At 38.7% G+C, this 23079-nt stretch overlaps 3 protein-coding genes across 7 annotated transcripts in view; 1 reads left to right on the forward strand and 2 right to left on the reverse strand.

The window, feature by feature from the left end:
• gatad2ab (GATA zinc finger domain containing 2Ab) overlaps window positions 1-4472 on the reverse strand; it is a 28160-nt gene extending 23688 nt beyond the window's left edge. For all 3 annotated transcript variants that reach the window (XM_068318933.1, XM_068318932.1, XM_068318931.1), the window contains exon 1: window positions 4323-4472. The gene's annotated coding sequence lies outside the window, so the exon portion shown is untranslated. The remainder of the gene's footprint in view (window positions 1-4322) is intronic.
• A 1943-nt stretch (window positions 4473-6415) lies between these two features.
• Window positions 6416-17396, reverse strand: LOC137598598 (MAU2 chromatid cohesion factor homolog). Its single transcript, XM_068318934.1, has 18 exons — window positions 17146-17396; window positions 16753-16836; window positions 16469-16564; window positions 16147-16241; window positions 15262-15289; window positions 14757-14912; window positions 14447-14593; window positions 13492-13582; window positions 13261-13364; window positions 13035-13112; window positions 10781-10846; window positions 10586-10669; window positions 9350-9399; window positions 9177-9254; window positions 8945-9056; window positions 7990-8080; window positions 7793-7920; window positions 6416-7614 (listed from the first exon to the last, which is right to left on the reverse strand). The coding sequence occupies exons 1-18, from the start codon at window positions 17377-17379 to the stop codon at window positions 7540-7542; spliced, it is 1797 nt and encodes a 598-aa protein (XP_068175035.1). The 5' UTR covers window positions 17380-17396; the 3' UTR covers window positions 6416-7539.
• Window positions 17397-18660: 1264 nt separating this feature from the next.
• Window positions 18661-23079, forward strand: part of LOC137598785 (mitochondrial coenzyme A transporter SLC25A42-like) — a 6359-nt gene continuing 1940 nt past the window's right edge. Inside the window, exons 1-5 of one of the 3 annotated variants that reach the window (XM_068319254.1) lie at window positions 18661-19129; window positions 19578-19726; window positions 21381-21495; window positions 21723-21748; window positions 22508-22674. In XM_068319254.1, the coding sequence (XP_068175355.1) occupies window positions 19640-19726; window positions 21381-21495; window positions 21723-21748; window positions 22508-22674 (395 nt within the window). In that variant the 5' untranslated portion in view covers window positions 18661-19129; window positions 19578-19639. Of the gene's footprint in view, window positions 19130-19408; window positions 19486-19577; window positions 19727-21380; window positions 21496-21722; window positions 21749-22507; window positions 22675-23079 lie in introns of those variants that run through there. The other 2 variants (XM_068319257.1, XM_068319256.1) reach the window with 2 other exon arrangements.

Raw genomic sequence — 23079 nt, forward strand, 5'->3', positions numbered from 1 at the left:
GAGCTGTGCAGAACAGAGGCACATGAAGTACAAATAACATCAGGACAACTAATAAAATGGCCCAGTAATGAGCTAAACAAAAAAAAATTGTGATTAAAACTAACTTGTGATGTTGTTTTGCCCTGAATGTCCTCTCCGGCTCTCTGGCTTCATCCCACCTCCATCTGACAACTGCAGCTTAGATAAACTGATCACCCTAAATTGCCCCCGTGTGTGTGTGTGTGTGTGTGTGTGTTTGTGTGTGTGTGTTTGTGTTTCATGTGGCTCTGCCATGCACTGGCAATGCATCGGGAGTGTCCACATGGCTCGTGCCCGTAGCAAGCCAGGATAAGCTCCAGTAACACCTGTGACCCACAAAGCAAAGTAGCGGCCTTTGACAAGACAGGGTTGTCTTGTCTACAAAAAAATGGATGGATGGATTGCCTATTGAATGCTACATTGTCAATCAGTAATCAATCATAAGGTATATTAGGATGTAATTTCCGTTCCTGATAAAAAGCAAGTGAAGTCATAGAATATGGTGGTAGGTGGTAATATATCTTTATTAGCAGTGATGAGCATTGACTGTACAATATTGAATTCATTGATCAATTTAAAAAAAAGATTACGATCAGCCGCCTTTTTGCTGAACCGAGGTTTACTGACTGTTGAGGTATGTGGAAGAATGAACTAAGAAACATGTATTGAACAATCTGTATGTCGCTGTCTTGTTTTCAGCCGCTTCTTCCACATTAGGGTAACAGGAGTTGCTTATAAATATGTACTTATAAATATATACTTATGTTTTTAGTCTGATTTGTTGTACAGTAGCATGATATTATGTCTATCTGTAAATGCAGTTAGTTTACTGGTTATGTTGGTGCTCACTCTAGATTCATGCAATAACAATTCAAATTATCAGGAGGTTTCAGACTAACAAAATTATAAATGCTAGTTTGAGTTCTTACAACAAGGATTATATGTTTACTGTTTGACTCAACAATTTTGCCAACTTAGTCAGTTTTCCTCAATTATTTCCTTGATGTAGCTTTCATATCTTCAGCTTCCACTGCAGATATGAAAGCTACATAGTTGGATGATTTCTTTTTAGTGTGTTTGAAGTGATACAATCAAAACTATATGGAGTGCACAATCATGAAAATTGATAAGATGATCCATGCCATTCCTCTGTCTGACTTCCTGTTCATCTCAATCTGCTAAGAGCAGCTTGTTGCTGCTTCTGTCACAAACAAGCGAGTATAAGCAAAATTCAAGTGGAGGAGAGTGGAAAGTCACTCAGCATGTTCAAGAATGGTATCATTCTAACAATACCAACTTTAAAAATTAATAACCTGTGATAACCTGTAATAATCAAGCAGTAAATGTATAAGACAGTTGGTCACACAGTTCACAATGCACCTGTCAATATGAAGTCCAACAGGGTAAACAAGAAATTGTCAGACATTGAAAGATTCCTCTCCTGATGCTTCAAGAACAGCCCAAGGCCTTTTGGTGGAACCCTGTGGTTATTACGATTGCTTGCGTCTGTCCTGACAGTTTTAAACTGACAAATTTCAAATATAGAACTGCTTAGTTGTCAAAATACCAGGTCCTACTCGTAATGATGAACTTACATATCAATCGAACATCCTTAAACGTTAGATTGCATCTAGCATTTTCTGCATTTAGAATGCAGGGGTAGTCTTTTCCAGTGACATCTCTCTTGAAACACAGGAAAACGTAATTCAACAATGCCATACAACATAAGCATAGAAAACAGTATGTAACAACGCAAACTCCAAAGTGAAGTACCACTACATAAGAAGATGACAATTTTCACTTTTGACACCATCGTCATCAACATGGGGCGGCAGTGGCTCAGTGGTAGAGCGCATGGTAGAGTGGGTCGTCCAATGCTTCAAAGATCGGCAGTTCGATTCCCGCTCCCGCCAAAAAAAAAAAAAGAACACCCGGAGGTGAGCTGACAGTGGGAGGTGTCAGCTCATCTCCGGAGCACTGCTGAGGTGCTCCTGAGCAAGGCGCCGTCCCCCTTACAAACTGCTCATTTGGGGCGCACCAATAAAGGAGCTGCCTGCCACTCTACCTCCTCTGCATGCATACAGGCCCCATGTGTGTTTGTGTTTAGGGCCTGTACACACATATACAGTATATATGCATGACTTGATTTGAACTAACTAGACTGTGCTACTAATTTCCCTGCGGGGATTATAATCAATATATAAAATAAAAAAAATATAAAAAAACACAGATCATTACTGTACTATAACGCAATGTCCCTGTAGAAGTGATCCGTTCTGTATGGTAAATATATAACTTTTCTTTTGGAAAATGTAAGAATAAGAAATTAATTCTGTAAATGGATGATATTATGTGTTTGCTAAAGGTTGTATGAAACAGATGTCATCTCCATTTTCACACATTAGATACATATACAGTATGCTTTATTGATACTGGAGGAAACTAAGTAAATGTATATTTTAGCTTAGTTCAAATTGACCATAATGTTCTAGTCTAAATCAAATGAATGTTGGTGGTTATTACATGCATATGCACAGCTGAACAACAGAACTGAACTGTGCACTTGTTACTCATCACATCTGAAAAATGTATCAATGAGATTAAAGTCCTTACAGAGAAACCTGCTTATAAAGCTCAATATAAAATACTCATTAAAATAATGACCAAAGGTGTTACTGATCAAGATACATTTAACCATGTGACATACACATGTGTTTAAACCCTGATGCAACAGATTATGATGGGATCTCTTTCCATGCTTGTCCAGTTTCATCACTCTAAGAAAGATTTCCATAAGAGGTACATTTCCAGAGGCAAACTCACAAATTTCCCCATTGTGGGACAATAAAGGATTATTATCTTAAATCCAAGGTCCATCATGACATGCAAAGTGACATGTGTCCACCATTAATGGCCAAGGGTGAGAACTGCCAACATATTCTAATAGAAGTGAGCTTGCTAAGAGTATTTTGGGACATAAAAAACAATAACCTAACACTGAGCCCTATAAGAGACATAATGAAATCTCTCAATTATGATATATGTCTTATTACCAATATAACAATCTTATTACTAACATTAGCAACATCCAACAATTAATATCTCAGTAATCCCTTCGAATAGTTAACTTCAACGGGAAATGGTTACAGAGCATGATGTTAGACTTGAATATAAGTCTCCTCATTCATATAGTAAGTGGTGAATTTAAACGGTGACTAAGACATCCGTAGTCTGCTACAAACTACGCGACTAATTTGCCGTTTAGTCTGGCTCAGGTGATGGCTACAAACCAGTCGTGGACAGACACACACCCAGACGGAGGCACCACCGTCCACCATTACGCCTCCATAAAAAGGCTTTTCACGGCTGAGCTAATCTGACAAAGTTCTGAGATCATTGTCTTATAACCCCCTAATCATACACATCCACGGTTAAGAACAACAGACGGCTTTGCGATAACAACTCATAATATTAGTTTTGATGTTAACGGTTTTTAGTGAATCAACTTTGCCCAAAAGGAATAGATACCTATTTTCAACTAACCCATCAACAACAACAAGCTATCTCATGCTAACGTTAACTTGGTTTGCCAACAACAACCTGTCCATCTGTCCGGCTACAAAAGCAGTGGCTAAAACGGGCTAACAACCAACTGTATCGGTTTATGTTTACAGAGATTACAAAGAAAACTCTCTGAGTACTGGAACATATACACCTCTATTGATGATAATAGTGATTGTGATATTTAGCTTGGTTGTCTGTACGCGTCCGAATAGCGATACACACCAGACAATGACATCGAACACGAACACATCAGTGAGCTGCTAAAATTAAAGGCTAGCTTAAGAGCTATGCTAGCCTGCTAACGCTAACTCCCCGGACACTCCACACAGACAGTTGCTAAATTTATTCACTAACAATTAAGCGTTAATTACACAGAGAAAATGGCAATTACATACAAGACTTTAATTTATTTAGCTTCACTGTTAGTACATAAATGAGTAACTTACATTACGTCTCTACTGGAGCATCCCAAGACAAGTTGCCGGTGAAGTTAGTTTTAATATTCCTCAACTTTAAAAGCGGTTCGTTCTCCGCAGTCCGTGTGGGCTAGGTGTATGCGTGTAGCGGAGCGTCACACAAATAGTTACCTTGCGTGTTAGCTGAGATCAAGCTATGCTAGCTAGCTTAATTTACGTTAGCTTGGCTAACGCCGAGAGACAAACTTCCTTTCGTCGTCATTAATTTAATTGAAATTAAAAACATTAGATTAATTGGTATGACAAAGAAACGCGTGAACTTACGGAGTCTGAGAGGAGCTTCACTGAGTTCCCCCCACGATTTTCAGGTGTTTGGTGATTGAGTATTTAGCTGGCTTCGGTGAAAAGATCCCGGGGATCCCCTCTGTTCTGTCCGCTGCCACTCCAGTTGCTAGATAATGTAATGAGCCACCACAGGCGGCGTCATGCTGCGTTCTCAATACCTCGGAAATACTAAACTTTCCTACTGGTGAGCTAAAAGAACAACACGTTGTAATTGTAAATACATTGTCATCAATCGCAATAGTCTTCGATATAGACAGAGTAAAAACAAGGTGATATAATTAGTAATCGTCCTACATAAATTAACTCAAAATTAATATAAAATTTACACAAAACTTGCTTTTGCAAGACTAAACTAGCTTTAAATACATGCGTACCTGAGAATGTTGCTTGTGACAGAACCCCCCCACCTTCTGTTTACATCTGCTAGGCTGGCTCAAAAAACGAAATCATAAATTAAAATAATTAGGCATTGTGCTTTTATGTATGTATGTATGCATGCATGCTTGTTTATTTGTTTTTTGATTGTTTGTCTGTATGTCCACCCTCAAACATTAACTAGTAAGCATTAAAGGTCACGTATCCATTTGTGCTTTCACATGAGTTATCACTGATCATATAGTAAGCCACACAATTATACAAGTTGTTACATTATATTAGTTAGTTAATTAATTTCATCTTCATTTTTTTAACTTTTTGTAGCTCACATTTTATATTTTATGACATACTTAATATTTTAATAAATAGGTTTTTATTCAATTAATCATTGCGAATGAAAACTGTATTTTCAATGTAATTACCTCAGTCTATTAAACAGTATAACCAATTCTTTAAATTGTTGTATTGGCTTCTGCAAGAAGAATAGGATTGTAGTTGAAAATCAGACTACTGTTTATAGAGTAGACATTGCAGCACAAGTATCAACTGTTGTGTGAGCACAGAAGGTCCTGCAGAATCAAGAGACAGGAGTTCCAAATGTTGGTTCAATTCCTAAAGTTACTATTCTGAGAGCCATTGTCTGTTTCTGAGGTACACTGTTGTCTTCATTCTGTGCTCATAAAGTAAACTCAAGGCAGTGTCATGTGGCATAGCTGGAATAGATCACTCTATGACCATACCAAGCCGCTGATCTGGTCAGAGCTTGTGACTCAGTGCTGCTCTCCAAATTCAAGTGGTTTTCCTCAGAGCTGAGTGACACCTATGTTTATTTCCCTGGCTACTTGCAAACCTGATAAGACTGGCCTTGTTAATAATCACAACTGAATTTCAATGTGACACTGGCCTTGTACAGGTTTAAGCCAGCGTATTTTTTGTTACAATATGGAGGAAGTGGTTACATATGTATCTCTGCTAAAGCTGCTGGGTATATAACAGTTCATCACACTTTCATAGACAGCATAAAAATCCTCATCTTGTTTTCTATCAGCAGGGAGTCAACCCAAGAGAACATGTGAATGACTATTCACATATTTTGTCAGAACGAAGTAACCCTGATTACAGTCTTGGTTCTATATGGCAAGTCTAGGCATGGACAACATGAGTACTGTTGCCAAAAACAATTTTAAGATATCCACATAATATAGACACAACCCTACAAAGGCAACAGTTGGTTACAAAGAAAACACTACAATATTTGACCATGTTAATCAATTTGAGTAAATGTCAGTATGTAACCGTTTTGGTGGTTAGTAAATGTGGATTTTTTTAAAAACACTTAATTTCTAGTAAATCTAGGATCAGATATACTGCATCCCAAAAATGTAGAGTTATACGTATTTTATGTTGATGAATCACAAGCAAAAACGTTCCACAACTTCCCTCACATGAACACATTTGAAAAGTTTGGCACCACCTAAAGGCTACTTTGAAAAAGGCTTACCACTGACTCCTGCAGTCACCAGTAAATTACTAGCCTTATTCCTGGTTGTTTTGTGGTGTTTGCCACATCAACACTTTGAGTGACAGTTACTACATTCACTTAGGCAATTATGTGTCTGAATCTATAGGCACTTAAGCCGCTTACAATAATTTTTAAAAAGTCAGTACAGACAGATCAGTGAATTACAAAATTTCAATTGTATTTTTATTGGAAAATTATCGATGACAATGAAAGCATTAAAAACATAGGCATTGGATATAATATGGCTAGTACTCACACTTAAACTGTGTCCATAAAGAGTACCTTAAATACCAAAGCATTGAAATTTCTACACAGGATAGCTAAAAATACATATCACACTTTACTATATTGACTTTATAAAATGTCACTGTACAATAAAGGTTCAATGAGTGGCAAGTCTATACAAACATACTGCAAAGAAACCATTTAGTTGAACTAGCAATAGAAATTAAAATATTACCAAAATAAATTTAATTATGGAGATTAGTGTAACCTCAACAAGCCAACAATTTGTAAAAATTAATTCAACAGAAAAATACATCAGTTTAATGTGTTGCTTTAAAAGGTATGTGATTTTCCTCAAAGACACCAAATAATAAAATACATAAGTATTTCAAAATTGCTTATGAATAAACTTAAAGGCATACCCTGGTCCATAGAGTAGCTGCACACTGTGGTATGTGCATGTCTCCCAATACAAAGTATGCTGTCAATTTGAATTGTGTTTCAACTGATAACTATGTGAAAATATATTACAAGAGGTTTCTACTCTTCCTTATGTGGGTTTTTATCGAATCATCGAACAAGAATTTACTTTTAACAACCCAGATTGCAAAATAGTGAACAGGTAATCTACATCAGTAACTTCCAAGCATGAAAAAAAAGGTTTGTACAAAAAAGGCAAGATGTAAAATATATACAGTTACAAAAATATCATGAATAAATTAATTTCCTCTACATTTCTTTACTGCCCTCCTACCTGCTGTCTTGTTTTTCCAAAAAATGGAAAAGAAACCAGGTGAACGTAGAGGCTTCTCTACATCTAGACAGAGAAGCCCTTTTATGTCAGTACTTGTACTTGTAATCAACAGTCTAGCCCTGTAACTCTCCTAGTTATCAAAGTGTAAAAATACACGTGGTATAGTTGCAATGGTTTAGATCCGATAGCAGACAACCAGGAAGGAATTATGAGAAGCAAATAGTCCTCTAAAAACTCAGCTACAGTGGTCAGATAACAGGTTGTTAAACATCAATCCATTGAATGATAATGTACCAGCTGTCATCATATGCAAGTCAGATTCATAGCAGGCTTGCGAGGCTAGTGGTTGGGCCGTTCTGGGCTTGGATCTGGACAGGAGGAGGGCCATCAGTCCACTGACAAAAACAAAAAACAAGGAAAATAGTTATCTCGGCTGAAAAACATCATTCTAAACAAAAAGAGACACAACAGTGAATGAATGTTAATAAATAAATCCCGTAAGGAACAAGAGTGAAAAGCGTTGAAGACATGTAAAGACACTTATTTGAAACCACGCTAATCTGTTCCACATACACTGATGAGGTTATGCTCAGGAAGGCTGCAGGCAGCAATGTGGTCCTGTAGCAGCTGCTGGGAGAAGTTCTGGTGCATCTGGGCTGCTTCATGAGCATCCATAGTGTTCCCAAGGGCCTTATTCAGGTCTGCAAGCACAACATCAAGTCTAAGAAAAGCTCTATTTTTACCAGAATAAGCAAAAATGTCCTGTGTACCTTTCAACAGAGCCGAAGACCAAAGCTGAACTGACATGTCAGGGATCTTGCTGGCCAGCTGCATAGCAGGTACAACCATATTGTTGCTTTCCTTAAAGGAGAAAAAGGCAAAACATCACAGGACAATCTCATTTAGGTAGAATTGCAGTCATTAAGGACTTTTGAATGGTATTAATGCTCTGACAACACAGGATGTCAGATGAAGCATCACTGCCATTATGTACCTCGGATCATTTGCAAGCACAAAATGTTAGTTTGTTTTTCCTAAGTAACAGGTACTGGTTAGAAGGACGAGTCATTCATAGTCTTAGCAGCAGAAAAAAAAGACTGTATTTAGCATATGAGAGTTATTTTTCAGTATTTGGAAACATTCTTGTAGTATCATATTGGTTCTCTGTCTACTGATGTTGGACCTGTGCCTGTTGGCTTTACTGAAGTTTTTGGTTTATCATCAAGGTAGGCACAAGTGTGCTAGGGCTCATTTGCCTGTAGTTTACCTCCCTCTGTGAAACATTCTTGAAAGAGTGTGAACCAACCAATTTTATCCATGCCAACATGCTTCCTCCCTTCAACTGCTGAGGCTCAACACCATGCAAGTGTCATTTTAAGACCTTCCAACTATGAATTCAAGGTCTGGAAAAGAAAAAATGTGGCTAATCTCATTGTGATTTATTCTAAGAGAAATATTTTGTGTCCTATTTAATAAATGATCTTATTTTCAGTTCTCAATTTGTGTAAAATGTATCAACACCTCTATAAATGAATCCCTGGCTGCTCAGGGCACATCAAGGGGGTGACCAAGGAGAGTGCGTACATTCTCTTGTTATCTTAGTTCAGTTTAAAAAATTGGACAAAATGTTCTGTTCTGGTGACCTATTTAATCTAACACACAATTCAAAGTCAAATAGTGTAATCAGCTAATAAAAGAAAATTACTCATGCATTTTAAGTCTTACTCTGTGGTTGCCCAGTACATAGAAGATGTGGCCCAGCAGAACCAAAGAGCAGGCAGTCAGTCTGTTCAGATCCTCAGCATTAGACATCTTCAGTGTTTCTCTTAAGAAACGTCTGTAACACATTACATACACATATTGGCTGCAGTCCAACACTGAAACGTATACATCAAAGTCAGATGTCAAACATGCATTTCGGGATGTGCTTAAATGAAACTATTAGAGGTTATAATACTTGGCCTCGTTGTAGCGTCCTTGAAAGAAAGACAGGAGTCCCCTAATGTAGAAGGCTGCAGCACGGAGGCAATGGGAGCTAAATAAATTAAAAAATGAATACATTTAATAACCTGAAAAACATCTGATAAGACGTAATCCTTTCATGTTTGTTCCTATGTTATTTTTTCTTACCTTACAGGGAAGTTATGGTCTGGGTTTATTCTCTCTAGGAGGCTGTATAGCTGAGGAGGATATTTAAAAAGAAAATAAATTAAAAGGGCAACCGTTGGTAGGGTTGGGCAGTATGATCATATAAACTGTAAAATGGCAATAATTTCTTGTTTGGTTGAAATTTGGCAGCGTTTCTTCTTTTATAACTGTTGCTGAAGCATTCCTTGACCATTTACACACTGTCAATCAGATCATCAGCACTGACCCATACACTTAAAAGACATTACACAGATGAGTCATTTATAAAACCAGAAATGACTAAATCAGTTAAAATAGACATTAACTTTACAAACAAACTGGTACAATTTCTTGTACCAGTTTGGTTGAGCCAGTTATTGTCCCAGTAATGTGGGTTTTGGAAAGTCAGTTGTTTCACATGGATTTCTATTTGCTTGTATAGGAGATTCTCTTCATTTTGGTGTTCATATTTTCAATTGGGCCAAATAGATATAGAACAGATATAAATGAAAATGGTCACTACAAACAAGTCCTTAACTAAACCAAAAAGTACAGCAGTGATATCATGACACAGATGAATCTCCTGTTACGTTTCACTTGTGTAAAAGCAGGAACTATAACGGTTAGGTTCTCTCATGCTTCTGCGGCTCCAGATGCCTTAAGGTTAAGTGAATCTGAATAGGGGTTCTCGCTGAGATGAGTGGAAAACTCATCTCAGCGAGAACCCCTTTCTTTTATGAAAACCTTTGCACACTCAATAATAGTACTTATTTTTCTTATATTCCAAAAGAAGTGATGGTTTTCTGAGGTTAAGTCAAACAACTGAGTGTTTTCTTAGAAGAAGATAAGGATCACTTAAATGTTATTATCAATGCACAGCACTTAGTGAAATACAGTATTATTAAACAGAGCTCTACCAGTACCCTGTTAGTGATCTCTGGTGGACAAACTGCGTAATGGCAACCCCAATTTCTAATAAGCTATCATGTTATTTGTCATGTTGCAATTTCTTGCACTCTCTGGTTCAGTTATACACAAATACCACTATGTCTGAGATAAACTGCTTAAAAAGCTAAGAAACTGATTGTGCTCTAAAGCAAAGTAACATGCAAAAGACAAAGATGATATCCAAAAAAAGTAGATTGTGTAAATTGACCAGCTACTACTAGTACTTTTGGAGATTATTCTTTTGATTACTCTATGATGATTTAAATAAATGCTTTTTATTAATCAACTAACCTCCTGGTGTCGGTTTCCTTCCCTTATATAGACACTGGCCAAGTTGGTCACGATGTAAGTCCACAGTTCCTGGTGTGTGGTGAGCTGAGACACAATTAGACAGACATGTTAGAGAGACAAGCAGAAGCAAAAAGGACAAAAGAAATGATAGTGGTAATAGGATTTGAGAAGAGGCACTAAAATCACTGAACTCACCCGCAAGGCTGTGGTAAACTGAGCCTCTGCATTATCCATACAGTTCACAGAAATACAATACAGACCCTGAGAAGCAACAGGAACAGATTGAGCAATGCAGACGTCAGATTGTCAGCAGAACAAGCCACAATGATATACAGTGTATATATATTTCCAAACAATAAATTTATATATTTCATGCTTGATTAATCTGAACAAAGATTACTTGGTAATTTAAAAATTTTGTATTACTTGCATCCCCTTTTATAATTATATAACATGTAATTTCTAATACAGTATTTTCTGCACTATAAGGCGCACTGGATTATAAGGCGCACCTTTAATGAATTGTTTATTTTATAATTTATTTCATATATAAGGCGCACCGGATTATAAGGGGCATATAATAAAAAATATTAAAATAGATTTAAAAAAACCAGTGGATGTAGTTGCGCTATCCGTCCACTAGCTACAGCATTCATGACTGAGTACCTTTAGTCAGCTGTGAAAGGCTATTGTTGTGTCAATAAGCCATTCTGAGCGTCATTAAGGAAACCTGATCACTTGATCATGTTGCCATCTTAGGCCCCCTCCACACGATAACGGATTTTTTAAAAACGCAACTTTTATGTTGCGTTTACGCCTTCCATCCACACGACAACGCAGATATCTGGAACAAAAACGCAACTTTTTAAAAACGTTGGCCGAGGTGGATTTTTTTAAAAACGATGGGTCTGCGTTGTCGTGTGGACGGCGTATCCCCGGGGCTTTTTAAAAATGCTGACGTCTTGCCTGCGATGAAAACCGATGTGACGTCATATTTATGGGCCCGTGTGTCATGACAACAAAACATGGAGGATTCCTATTGGATAAAATTTGACTCAATACTGCCACCACATGGTTTGGCATGCTTATAGCCGTCTTTGAAAACGCACTGGTGCGTTTACGTGTGGACAGAGATTTTTTTAAAAATGCTGTCGTGTGGACGCGAATCGTTTTCGATGTGTTTTTAAAAAGTTTCTAAGGACGGTGCCTTAGAAAGAAGTCAACACGCATATTAAAAAACCTGACATTAAAACTGGTTGAATTCATTACGAGTCTGTCGAGTTCGAACAGGGCGGATTATTTCCTGATCTGAACTTTGAAGCAGCGGCGTTCGTCTTCGTTTATTAAATATTGTTTCGATCGATGGGTAGTCCGAACGGAGGTGAGGTGCAGCGTTTTGCTATCTAAACAATTTTTAACCAGTTTTTAATGTCAGGCTGCTAAATTACTGGCAAATGCGACGCTAATTTACTCCTAGAACTGACTTTAACTTCGGTGTCTCACCGCCCTGAATCTCACAGCACGTCGCTCCAGACAGAATACACAAACCTAAATGCGCCCCTCCGCCGCCCGCCCAGAGCTATCAACTACATTTGTAAATCAGTGCAGCACACCAGGTACCGTTGTCTAGCAGTGACTCTGCTCTTGATATTTCAGAAAAGGCTGGAAGTTCAGCTTTGAGGGTCTTTCAATCGCCTTTATGCCAGTTTCTCCGTGTGTTTCCACAGATTAATAGAACGGACCGTAACTAGATTCCAGATGACAGCACAATGGCATTTTTAAGACCAATTAAGTTTAAAGTGGGTTATTTCCGACGCCAAGTAGTTAGGAAATACTGAGATCAGTCAGTCGGTCAAACTTTATTAATAGAATTGTTGAAAATTCCCAACGTCGTCGTAGCCGGTCACCGGTGTTCTTCTCAGCAGGCTGCTCTGCGTCAAACAGCAGGACTGAGAGTCGGCACTTCGGCGACACCCCTTGACTACCGTTGTTAGGGGGCGTAGTACGGCCTGAATACTGTCTGAGGGTGCCCCTGGTGACATAGTGCGACATGACTGCCGGCTTTTTTTCAGCGATCTTGTTTTTAACCAATACTAACATTAATATTAATCCATATACAAGGCGCATCGGATTATAAGGCGCACTACGGGTTTATGAGAAAATGATAGGCTTTTAGGTGCGCCTTATAGTGCAGAAAATACTTTAATTAGTCCTTCATTATGAAATGTGGGATGACATTGAAATTTTGAGCCATTTCTGTTAACTTCAAAATCCTCCGAGTTGACCACTGAATATTTGTCTCAATAGATTTGTTTTCACTGCGCAGTGGGCTAACACACCGCCATTAACTTGACCTAAATTTGTGGCTATGTTCTGAAACTGTCTTTGGATTGGAGCAGTAATCCTGAATCCTCTCAGGCACACACATTATTTACTTGGATATACTCACTAGTAGTGTGTGAAGCTGAGCAGCGTGGTTGGTGAATAGTCTGGGTGACTGTTGGCAAAGCTGACACACCTGAGAAATCTGAAAGTGTAGAGCAGAGTTAAAAACATGAAATATGATTTCTGAAATGATACAAAATGGGGTTAGATAACCTACTGGACTTTGAAGGTTATTTTGTCACCTAAGTAGTACAGAGCTCAAGAAATTTAAGGACTTAGAAACAGTTTACCTCTTGTAACGCAGTGGCCTTGTGGCCTGTAACAAGTCTACACATGATGATGTGCTCCAGTAAAATGACTTGAAAGGTAGAGAGGATGGGGCTGCAGTCCAACACTGAAACATATACATCAAAACCAGAAAGTGTACACAAAGAAGTGGTGCTAGAACCTTTTAATAGTCCCAAAAAATAGCATAATTTGTGATTTAACACTTTTTTTTTTAACATAACTGTGCAACTTACTTTTTAGTTTCTCCAGTTGCATTAGCGCCTTGTCTGTGTATTTCTGGGCTTTCTCCAAATAGCCTGCTTGCATGGAGTGCATAACTGTTACCTGTAAAATACAGGGAAAGACTACAAATTAAAAACTGTGAACTTGCTGTCCCCATATTGTGCATGTTAAATGAAAAGAAAACCTTTGTGAAATCAAAATTAACTGTTGCATCAGTATAAGCTTGTCTACAACTGCACTGTCACACAAAGGTTACAGGCCAACTGAGTCTTTTTCTGACTTGGTTCCTGTTCAATGGGAAGTAACTGACTACACTAAAGAACAATGGCCAACATACAGTACAGACGCTCCTCAACTACCGTTTTAGTTACGTGCCGAATGGCCGAACGTAATTTGAAAATGAACATACGTTGTTACTGTACGTTCCAGTAACGTGTGGCTGTTCATACTGTATGTACACCCATACATTCTATTACTGTGTCTTATAAAACACCCCTAAATCATTAATTATAAACATAATATTGTAAAATGATAACATTAATTTTAAAAAAACACAAAGTCTTAACACAAGGGTAACACGCGATGAACTGGGAAGAGGCAAGTCACATTCAGTCTGTCGTTTGTGCCATGTAAACAATGGCAAACGTAAGATCGTTTGAACGTCTCGTACTATGGAGACGCACTAAAATCAAAAATTCACTCACAAATTCTTTTTTTACAAAATTATTTTACAGTCAGTTCAAACGTAAAATCTAAAAAACGTAAAACGAATGAACATAAGCACAGGAGTGTCTGCATTTATTTGACAAGAAAATTCGATTTCAACATGTAGAGATATATCATACTCATCGCAGTGCAGTGGAAAAAAAAACTTGCAATGACAGCATTGATGTTCTTTGCAGTTATTATAAAATTAAGAAAATTTTATGTAGCAAAAAAAATACACACATATAAAATTGTCATTACCAAATAGACAAGGACACACATGTGTTCCTTGGGCAGCCAGTGGAAGAGGTCAGCTGGGTTGCTAGGCAGTATTTCATCATCATGGAGTGTGGAAATGGTCTGAATGCACTGCTGTAGCTGCTTCAAGCACGGCTTGACACTCTTCACCTGCAAGAACATGGTGTAATATAGTCTGAATAACCAGATATTACAGCAGCTTTATTGTTCCTAATCTAAATATTTCTATACAATTAATTGTCTCTGTGTTCATAAGCAATGACAATAAAGCTCCTTTGTGTGATTTAATCCAAATGTCATTCTGTTTTCCTACCTGTCCAGCATCAAGGTAGTGTGTGACCTGAAGAACTAGGAAGAAGACCCTCAGGGACTCTTTCTGGATGGGGTTACCCTGCCAATTTTCCACTATAGTTCCACACAATGTGAGCAAAGGATGCACCTCCCCAAGTTTCCTCTCCATTAGCAATAACTGTGAAAAAAGACACAGAAAACAGCATAATTACAATATGGCAAAACAACTACAGTATTTTCCGCACTATAAGGCGCACCCTTAATCATTTGTTTTATAATTTTTTCAGCGATCATGTTTTTAACCAATATTAATATGAATATTAATCCATATACAAGGCGCAGCGGATTATAAGGCGCACTACGGGTTTATGAGAAAATTTTATGCTTTTAGGTGCGCCTTATAGTCCGGAAAATACTGTACTACTACATTACTAATTAATTATTCATCAAGAAAAAAAAGAAGCAAAAAAGTCATGATAATGTAGTAGCAGTGCACACAACAAACTCAACCAGAAACGATGGCTCACCATTCCTTTGCTGAGGAGAAACAATGCCCTGAAAAGAGAAGAAATCAAGTATGATTAACTGGAATAATGTAGCTATCAGGATGAGTGTGTTTTCACAAGACTACCATGCTCTTGAACATGAACATCTCAGAAATCATTATTTCATCATAACAGCAGCAGTTGTAATGTTTTATATCTAATTTACTGTATATTACTTCATTAGACAGACCCCAAAAAAAGATTTGATGTTGCAAGAAAAATATAGTTCAACAGAACTTAGATTTAGGATATATAAACATAAGGAATTGATCCTGCTTACTGATATTTGTTCCTTCTGTCTAGGTATACAGTGCGCCTCGTTACTCGTGGTTAATGTATTCCAGAAACCACACACGAATAACGAGTTCTGCAATATAGCGACAAACTATTTATCTTATTATTCACGGTAATTTAAACGTTTATGAACCCTCCCCATACTGATATTAAACCACCTATCTGTATTACCTTTTCCCACACTCTTTTCGACTATTTAAAGTACTTTTGTGTCTCACGGAAGTGCTCTGCGTTCTGAAACTCACGGAACATAGCGCACTTCAGAATGCCTTCAGAATGCGCGTACAGTATCACGTAACTACCTACTAAAAATCTACAAAGGGGTGAAGTGGCGTGTGTTCATGCACGAATGCGCGAGGGATTGCTGTATTAGGAAACCTGAGCAAAACAGATTTACAGTCAAGAGTTTCCTAGTCCACTATTTGGTTTTAAACAACCCTTAGGACAGAAAAAGATTTTATACATAAAAACTGATGGTAAAATAATTTCCAAGAGTGCAAAATTATGACATTTCAGAATCTAAACAGAATGCGAAAATAATGTGCAACCAACAGAGGATTAGGTGTTATTTACCTTGTATATTCTGACCCGACCACTCGGGCATACTCTGCTCCAACACCCAGCAGATCACATGCTGACACCAAGTCTTTCTCAAGAGTATGAAGTTGCTGAAAAAGCCAAGAAAAGTCCTCCTGACTGCTAGGGATTCAAAATCTGGAACCTTGCATTAAAGCTCAAAAAGCAGTCAAACTAAAAAACGTGATTTAAATGAGGTTGTCTAATTCCTTCCCATTTTAACTGTAACACTGTTGGCTCAGCAAAAGAAAATGGCCTATGAAACAATATCAACCTCATAGGGTCAATTTTCATACCATCACACTTTAATAATACATACCGCCAACTGGAACAACAGCCTGCAGTGCCAGTAAGGTGTTTGTTGTGAAATCTGGATGGCTTTACGCAGTAGAGGTTTTGCAGAGTCCACCAAATTCTAAAAAATAAAATAAAATAAAATAATTCATAATAAAACGCGCAGTATATTTTGGATATTCGTACACACACACACAAAAAATACCAAATCTAATGAATTCAATTTCATAATGATTGATTACTGAATGCAAATAATATCACTTTCATTCTCAATAATATCCAAAGCCAAACCAAAGGTGAGGAGCTTACCTGTTGGCAGAAGAGCTCTGACAAAATACTAGCGGCTTCAAATTTGACATCTTCAAATTGTGGAACTTGTTGAGAAATATACCACTGCGAAAGACAGATGCTAAATGTTAGCGGCGTTGCTGTGTGTGACATTTTAATCAACCAACATAAAACCATACAGCGGTTTATCTGGCTAGCTAGCGCCAGAGAAACAACGAAAGTCACCGACGCGGCGTGAAAACTCAACAAAATGACAACAAATCAAATACTTCCATCTTATTTGAAAATGCATTCTTCCCGTATAACCGGTATAATTTAAGTAGCGTCGCCATACGCTATTTTCGCAGCCTATGGCCTACATCCTTCCCCTTCTCCACTGCATCCCCGTTCTTTCCTACATCGAGCGTCCCTCACCGCTTTCTCCAGGTGGTTGCGGGCCAGCTCACTGTTCTTGGTGTGGTGGTAGAGAACCGAGCCCAGCTGAAGATGTGTCCGAGCCTCGATTCTCTGTGGTGGCTTAAACTGAAATACTGCCTGTAGACAGTGCACACACAGGCGAATTTTCGGTGGACTGGAGGTTCGGAAATGTTCCGCAAAGCCTAAAAGGGCGAGATACCAGCGCTCCGGGGCCTCTACGTTTGACGCCATTTTGCCCGACGACAACAAGTTTTTCAGCGCTGTGGGCAGACCGATGTGTTGCCAGGTTGGGTAACAACAATCCAACATTCAACATCCAAAACAAGCGTCTGAAGCCCCACTCTGTCAGTCTTTGCCAAAAAAGATAATTATGAACATTAGTCACGCGTTTTAATATAGTATTAATATAGTATTTAACTAATTTAATTAATATAGTATTTAACTGTTGGAATGTTTTAATATAAAATGTATTGACATTTAAGAAAAAGACTGCAAATTGACTTCTTTCCACAAATCCTGTAGTAAATTTGGAAAATTGTGGATGCTCAAATTATTTTGCCTTTAACAAACTATTTTATGTTTCAGCGACAAATTTTATTTGTACATTCAAGAAGAAGAAGATTTTTTTTTTTTTGCAAAAACACTTTAATCACATTCAAACATTTTGCGATTTTACATTAGATGAAGCACAAAAGTGCTTCTCATACATAAAAAAAATGAAACTCAAAGTGCTTCACAAGATAAAACGTGATAAAATAATGAAACATACAACATTAAAAAAGTGACACATATAGCCCCCTCGCCCCCATTCTCACACACACACACACACACACACACACACACACACACACACACACACACACACACACACACACACACACACACACACACACACACACACACACACACACACACACACACACACACACAGTAAGCAGACTGTTAATATGGCTTGGCACTGAGGATCCAGGTGAGGAGAAGCCACCCATGGGGGGGGCCATCCACACCGAGAGGCACCACAGTCCTCAGCCACAGGAAGCACCGCCACAGAGACCCCCCTCAACCCCGACAGACCAGGACAGACACCACACCAACTGCAGAGCCGCCCCAGGTCCCCGGGCCCGAGGGATCCCCAGGGCGACGCCCCCGTGGGCAGACCAGACACAACTCCCGGTGTGGAGGGCCCCCAAAGAGGAATCAGTGGAGCTAAAAACTAAAAGATTAGGGTTAGGGTAAGACACTTAAAAAATGCATTTTTAAATTAATAGTTTCAGTATTTTCTAATCAATTTGCTTAAGTCATTGTCTTATTTATTATGGCTGATGTCAAGATTGCTCTAAACTTAAATTGAGTACATAATGAGTCTAGCTAAGAATCACTGAAACGCTCCTTCAGACTTGGCAACCCAATGTTATAGTAAACATCGCGAGGTTACATCCAAAATACATGGACGCAAATGAGCTGCTCCTACTTGGGCAGCACCACGACCCGCCCCACTCCGCCTCCGTTTGCACTGGCAGAGGTCTTTGCACACATCAGTTCTTTAAACGCTGTATGCGAAAGCACGCATAGAGACGTCATCGTCATGTAAATCCAATCGGAGGCAAAGAAAGGCGGGATTTTGTTTGTCAGAGTAGGATTCGATCGTTCTCTGATTGGATACGTCGATGGGAGTTGTAGTCCAAAATAGTGGAACGTGCTGTCCCAGATTTTCAAGACCTTGAAAAGCCCAAACAATCCTCCGCGTGGATCAGGCTTGCATGAGAATCTCCTCGTAGGCGTCGTCCATAATTAGACGACCCACTCTGCCACAGCTTTACGCGTGTTTTCCGCAACCTTTCCAAATCAACAACGTGACGAGACGTGCTTTACTGTGGTGACCAGTTTTAGCGAGCAAACAAGAAAAATGTGCAAGAACAGACAAGTGACTGATAATACATCGAAGACTTGTGCACACTGGGTGTTTTAATCATAAACCAAGGTAACGAAACGCAGCTTTTAGTGACGAGACATTCATTTTGTAACAAATAGCAACTCACATTGTTGTTATTTGTGCAACGCTGAATATGATTCGATTTGTTTATTTAGGGCATTTTTATGCGTGGTTTTTCAAGTTTTTATCTGCACGCATTCCTATTTGGAAATTGACATGTGGACCTTATTGATGTTTGATAAATGTTGAACGATTATGTGCATGAAAGTCACGGCGGATTGGACCGCCTTTGTAATGTAAGACTCTGTTTACCGATCTGGCTGTGCGGTACGTGGGCATGCGTGGGATCACGCACTCGAGTTGTGAGATAGTGAAGCATTGCGACGCGTCGGGCTGTTGTTTTGGTAAACAAAACGTATTTTTATTTTCTAATCGCACTTTTTTTTTTTTTTTATGTTGTTGTTGCATTTTGTAAAATATATGCACGAAATTGCAGTGGGCTTTCCTGGATGAATGACTGCGTGTCCTGACGGATTTGGTGATCTGTAAAGGGGACGCATGGCCCATCGCGTGGACGACCGTCAGAGCCGTCTGCCCGTGGCTCAGGCCACCGTGCTGGCTCTGCCTCCCTCCGGCCAAGCAAAGGTGAGGACTCCCACGTCTCAATCGACATGCAGAACACTAGTGCATTTCACCAGTGTTGTTGCACATTGAGATCTGTGAGTGGAATATAATTCACAGTCACACCAGAAGAACAAGTTATTTAAATAACATGTTCTTCTGGTGTGACTGTGAAATAATGTAAGACACATCAGGAGGGGGATATCTCTTGATGTATCTGACATTATTTCTGCTGCCAACAGTCAGATTTAACAGACCAGATGACTCATGTGTGGCTGCTGTTGTGACACACTTTACTGTAACACAGCAGCAAGATGTCAGTTAGTTTGTATTTCCTCATGTTTGGATGTGTTTTTGTTTTGTTTTTATCTCAAGGAATTTGAACTTTTTGAGACTGAGGACTGAGGATTCTTGAAAATCATGCAGCCCAACAAGCTGTCACCATGACATAAAAATATTGCAGTTTTGTCGTTATTCAGCTGCGTTCTTGCTGTCTTTGTGGCGTTACGGTACAGATTTTGTACACTTGTAAAATATGAGCCCCATATGAAAATTAATATCAATAGAGATATTAAACAGATCTGTGTGTTAAGAGTCTGGTTGTTTTTCCAGGGAGACACTGGACGTGTCAGGAACACTCACCCTGTGGCACAAGGGGCACGCGTGTGTTCCATGCCTGCAGAATAACTGGGCATGTCTTAGAATAAACAGGGGGAGAGACTAGTTAAGAGGCATTCGGTTACAGTAGGGGAGTGATTGTGAAATAATTTCTCTGCACTCTGCATACTTTGAAAGACATGTTTGACCCAGAACATTTCTTTTAAATGTCAGTCCAAAATTAGTTTACAAAGCAGTGTGTTAGGTGACTTTGAATAAGACATAACATGTCAGATGGTTTCTGTGTGATCTCAGGGAAAAGGTCTGTCAGATTTTCTTTTTATTGAAATTAATATAATTTTTATCTGCATGTTGGCAACAGAAGTAGAACAAGTATTAAGGTCATTATCACAACACCAAGAAAAAGTTGTGCATTAAAGCTGCTTAAGTAAAAACTAGAAAAGGATAAATGTTTATTGTGCATTCCCACTTCAGAAAAATAATTTTTAAAACTGTTAATGGTCATTTTTAACTAAAAGAGGTACAACTCACTATTGTTTTGACACATGTTCCCTTCTCACATTTGAATTGTGAAACATGTTTGTTAAACATATCAGATGGTCTTCTTATCATTCAGAGAGATTGCTTGTTGTGCTCAGATGTCCCTTCCATTTGAATGAATGTAAATGGATACACACACGTACACACACTGTTCAACTTTATCTCTGTAGGGTATGTCATCATTATCACACAGACTCTAACCCACGAATGGATTTCTCTGTTTTTACTATGGTCATGTTTCTGAGCATAGATAAGTGTATTTATGTTGTTTCTGATATGATATATATTTTTACTAATTTAGAGACATACAGTTACTTCCTTGTGCACAGGTTAAAAAGTAATCCAGGGTAAGGTCATGAAGATATTATAAGGGTCAGTTTGCACATGTGTAACTTGACTAAACACCTCGTGGGGTAATATACTTTATACGTGTGTGTGTGTGTGTGTGTGTGTGTGTGTGTGTGTGTGTGTGTGTGTGTGTGTGTGTGTGTGTGTGTGTGTGTGTGTGTGTGTGTTCAAGCAGGACTTGAGGTCCAACGGGACCACGCTGGACTCTCTGCTGTGTGGAGCGCTTGCTGGAGCTATAGCTAAGACAGTTATTGCACCACTGGATCGGACCAAGATCATTTTCCAAGGCAAGAATAACTCTCCCTGCTAAATATAGAACCTAGAGACAGTACACTACTTTGTCTATAGCAGTATGCAGCCTAAACTATGTTGTGTGTTACACTCCACAGAAAATACTGTTTGCACCAGACAAACCATTTAAACCCTTGGCTAATCCTCTTAGTACATGTTTAGCCTACATGAAAGAGTGTGTAGTTAAAGTCTGACGCTCTCTGTGTCTCTTGTTGTTCTGCAGTGTCCTCAAAGAGATTCTCTGCTAAGGTGAGTCCAGGTTCCCCACCGCGCAGCAAATCAGGCATATTGTGTTAATGGTGAGAAGGAGTCACTGACAAGAAATAAATAAAAAACACTTGGTTACCTCTTCTTTAGTAACTCTATTGCTTTCCTTCAATTAAATACATATGTATGGTGTAATGGTGGAACTATTCAATCCAGACAAATAGTTTTAGGCATGTATTTAAAATGGGGAATGATTCAAAATTTACATATGTTGAATCTGATAATGATTCAACATATGTAAAGCAAAAATCAAAAAATAGCACACTAGTTGGTGTTCTGTTGAGTATTTGTTTGGACTCTGCAGTCGTAATATTGCATAATAGGTTCTGTGTGTGTGTGTGTGTGTGTGTGTGTGTGTGTGTGTGTGTGTGTGTGTGTGTGTGTGTGTCACTGAACCGAACGCTTTTGTAAATCCATTAAAGACTTATGAATGTGTTACGGTCCATAATTCAGATTTTGCAAAAGCTATTTTCAAACAGAAGAAAGGGTTTTTTTGGGGGGGGGGGCAGGTTTATTGTCTGTCTGTTGTTGAAAGAGTTAAATTTACATCCCACATTATTTTTGGCTTGAGTTACAGTCCTTGATTTGAAAGTTTCATTTGGAACGCAGTGTTGTTTATGTAGACGAAGTTTCTCACAAAGCATATTCCTATTAGACAAAAGTGTCACATCACAGGGGGTATTGATAACTGATGAAGGGCATCTCTTTTGCGCTCTAACCCAACACATGTTCCCACTCCAGGAGGCCTTCAGACTCCTCTACTGCAGCTACATGAAGGACGGGCTGCTCAGCCTGTGGAGGGGCAACTCTGCCACCATGGTGAGGGTCATGCCCTACGCGGCCATCCAGTTCTGCTCGCATGAACAGTACAAAAAACAACTGGCAGGTTACTACGGCTACCAGGGGAAGTAAGTAGAATTTTTTTTTTTTTCTTTTATAGAAATGTCTTTTTATATTTGAATCTAAATATCAAACATCGTGGATCATTATATAGCCATGCTAGCAGTGTTAGCATGGGAGTGAATCCAGCATGTTGGTTTATAGACGGAAATAACTTATTAAAAGTGTCGGATCGCTTTTAGAATATCAGCACAACTATCAGATGGGTTGTCGTGAAAATGGGAACTTTCATTAACCTCAGAAGATGAATAATAACATTGCTCCTCTGACTTTACCTCAAATGCTATCATTAGACTGACAATGGTATGTGTCCAACACAAATACTGTCGGATGTCCTGTTCCATTAAGTCTCAGCTTCACTTCTAGTTTTGTGTTCTTTAAGTAGTTAGTTTACTAGACAGGTTCCAGATGGT

This window comes from Antennarius striatus, chromosome 7 (assembly GCF_040054535.1).
Source record: "Antennarius striatus isolate MH-2024 chromosome 7, ASM4005453v1, whole genome shotgun sequence".
NCBI lineage: Eukaryota > Metazoa > Chordata > Actinopteri > Lophiiformes > Antennariidae > Antennarius > Antennarius striatus.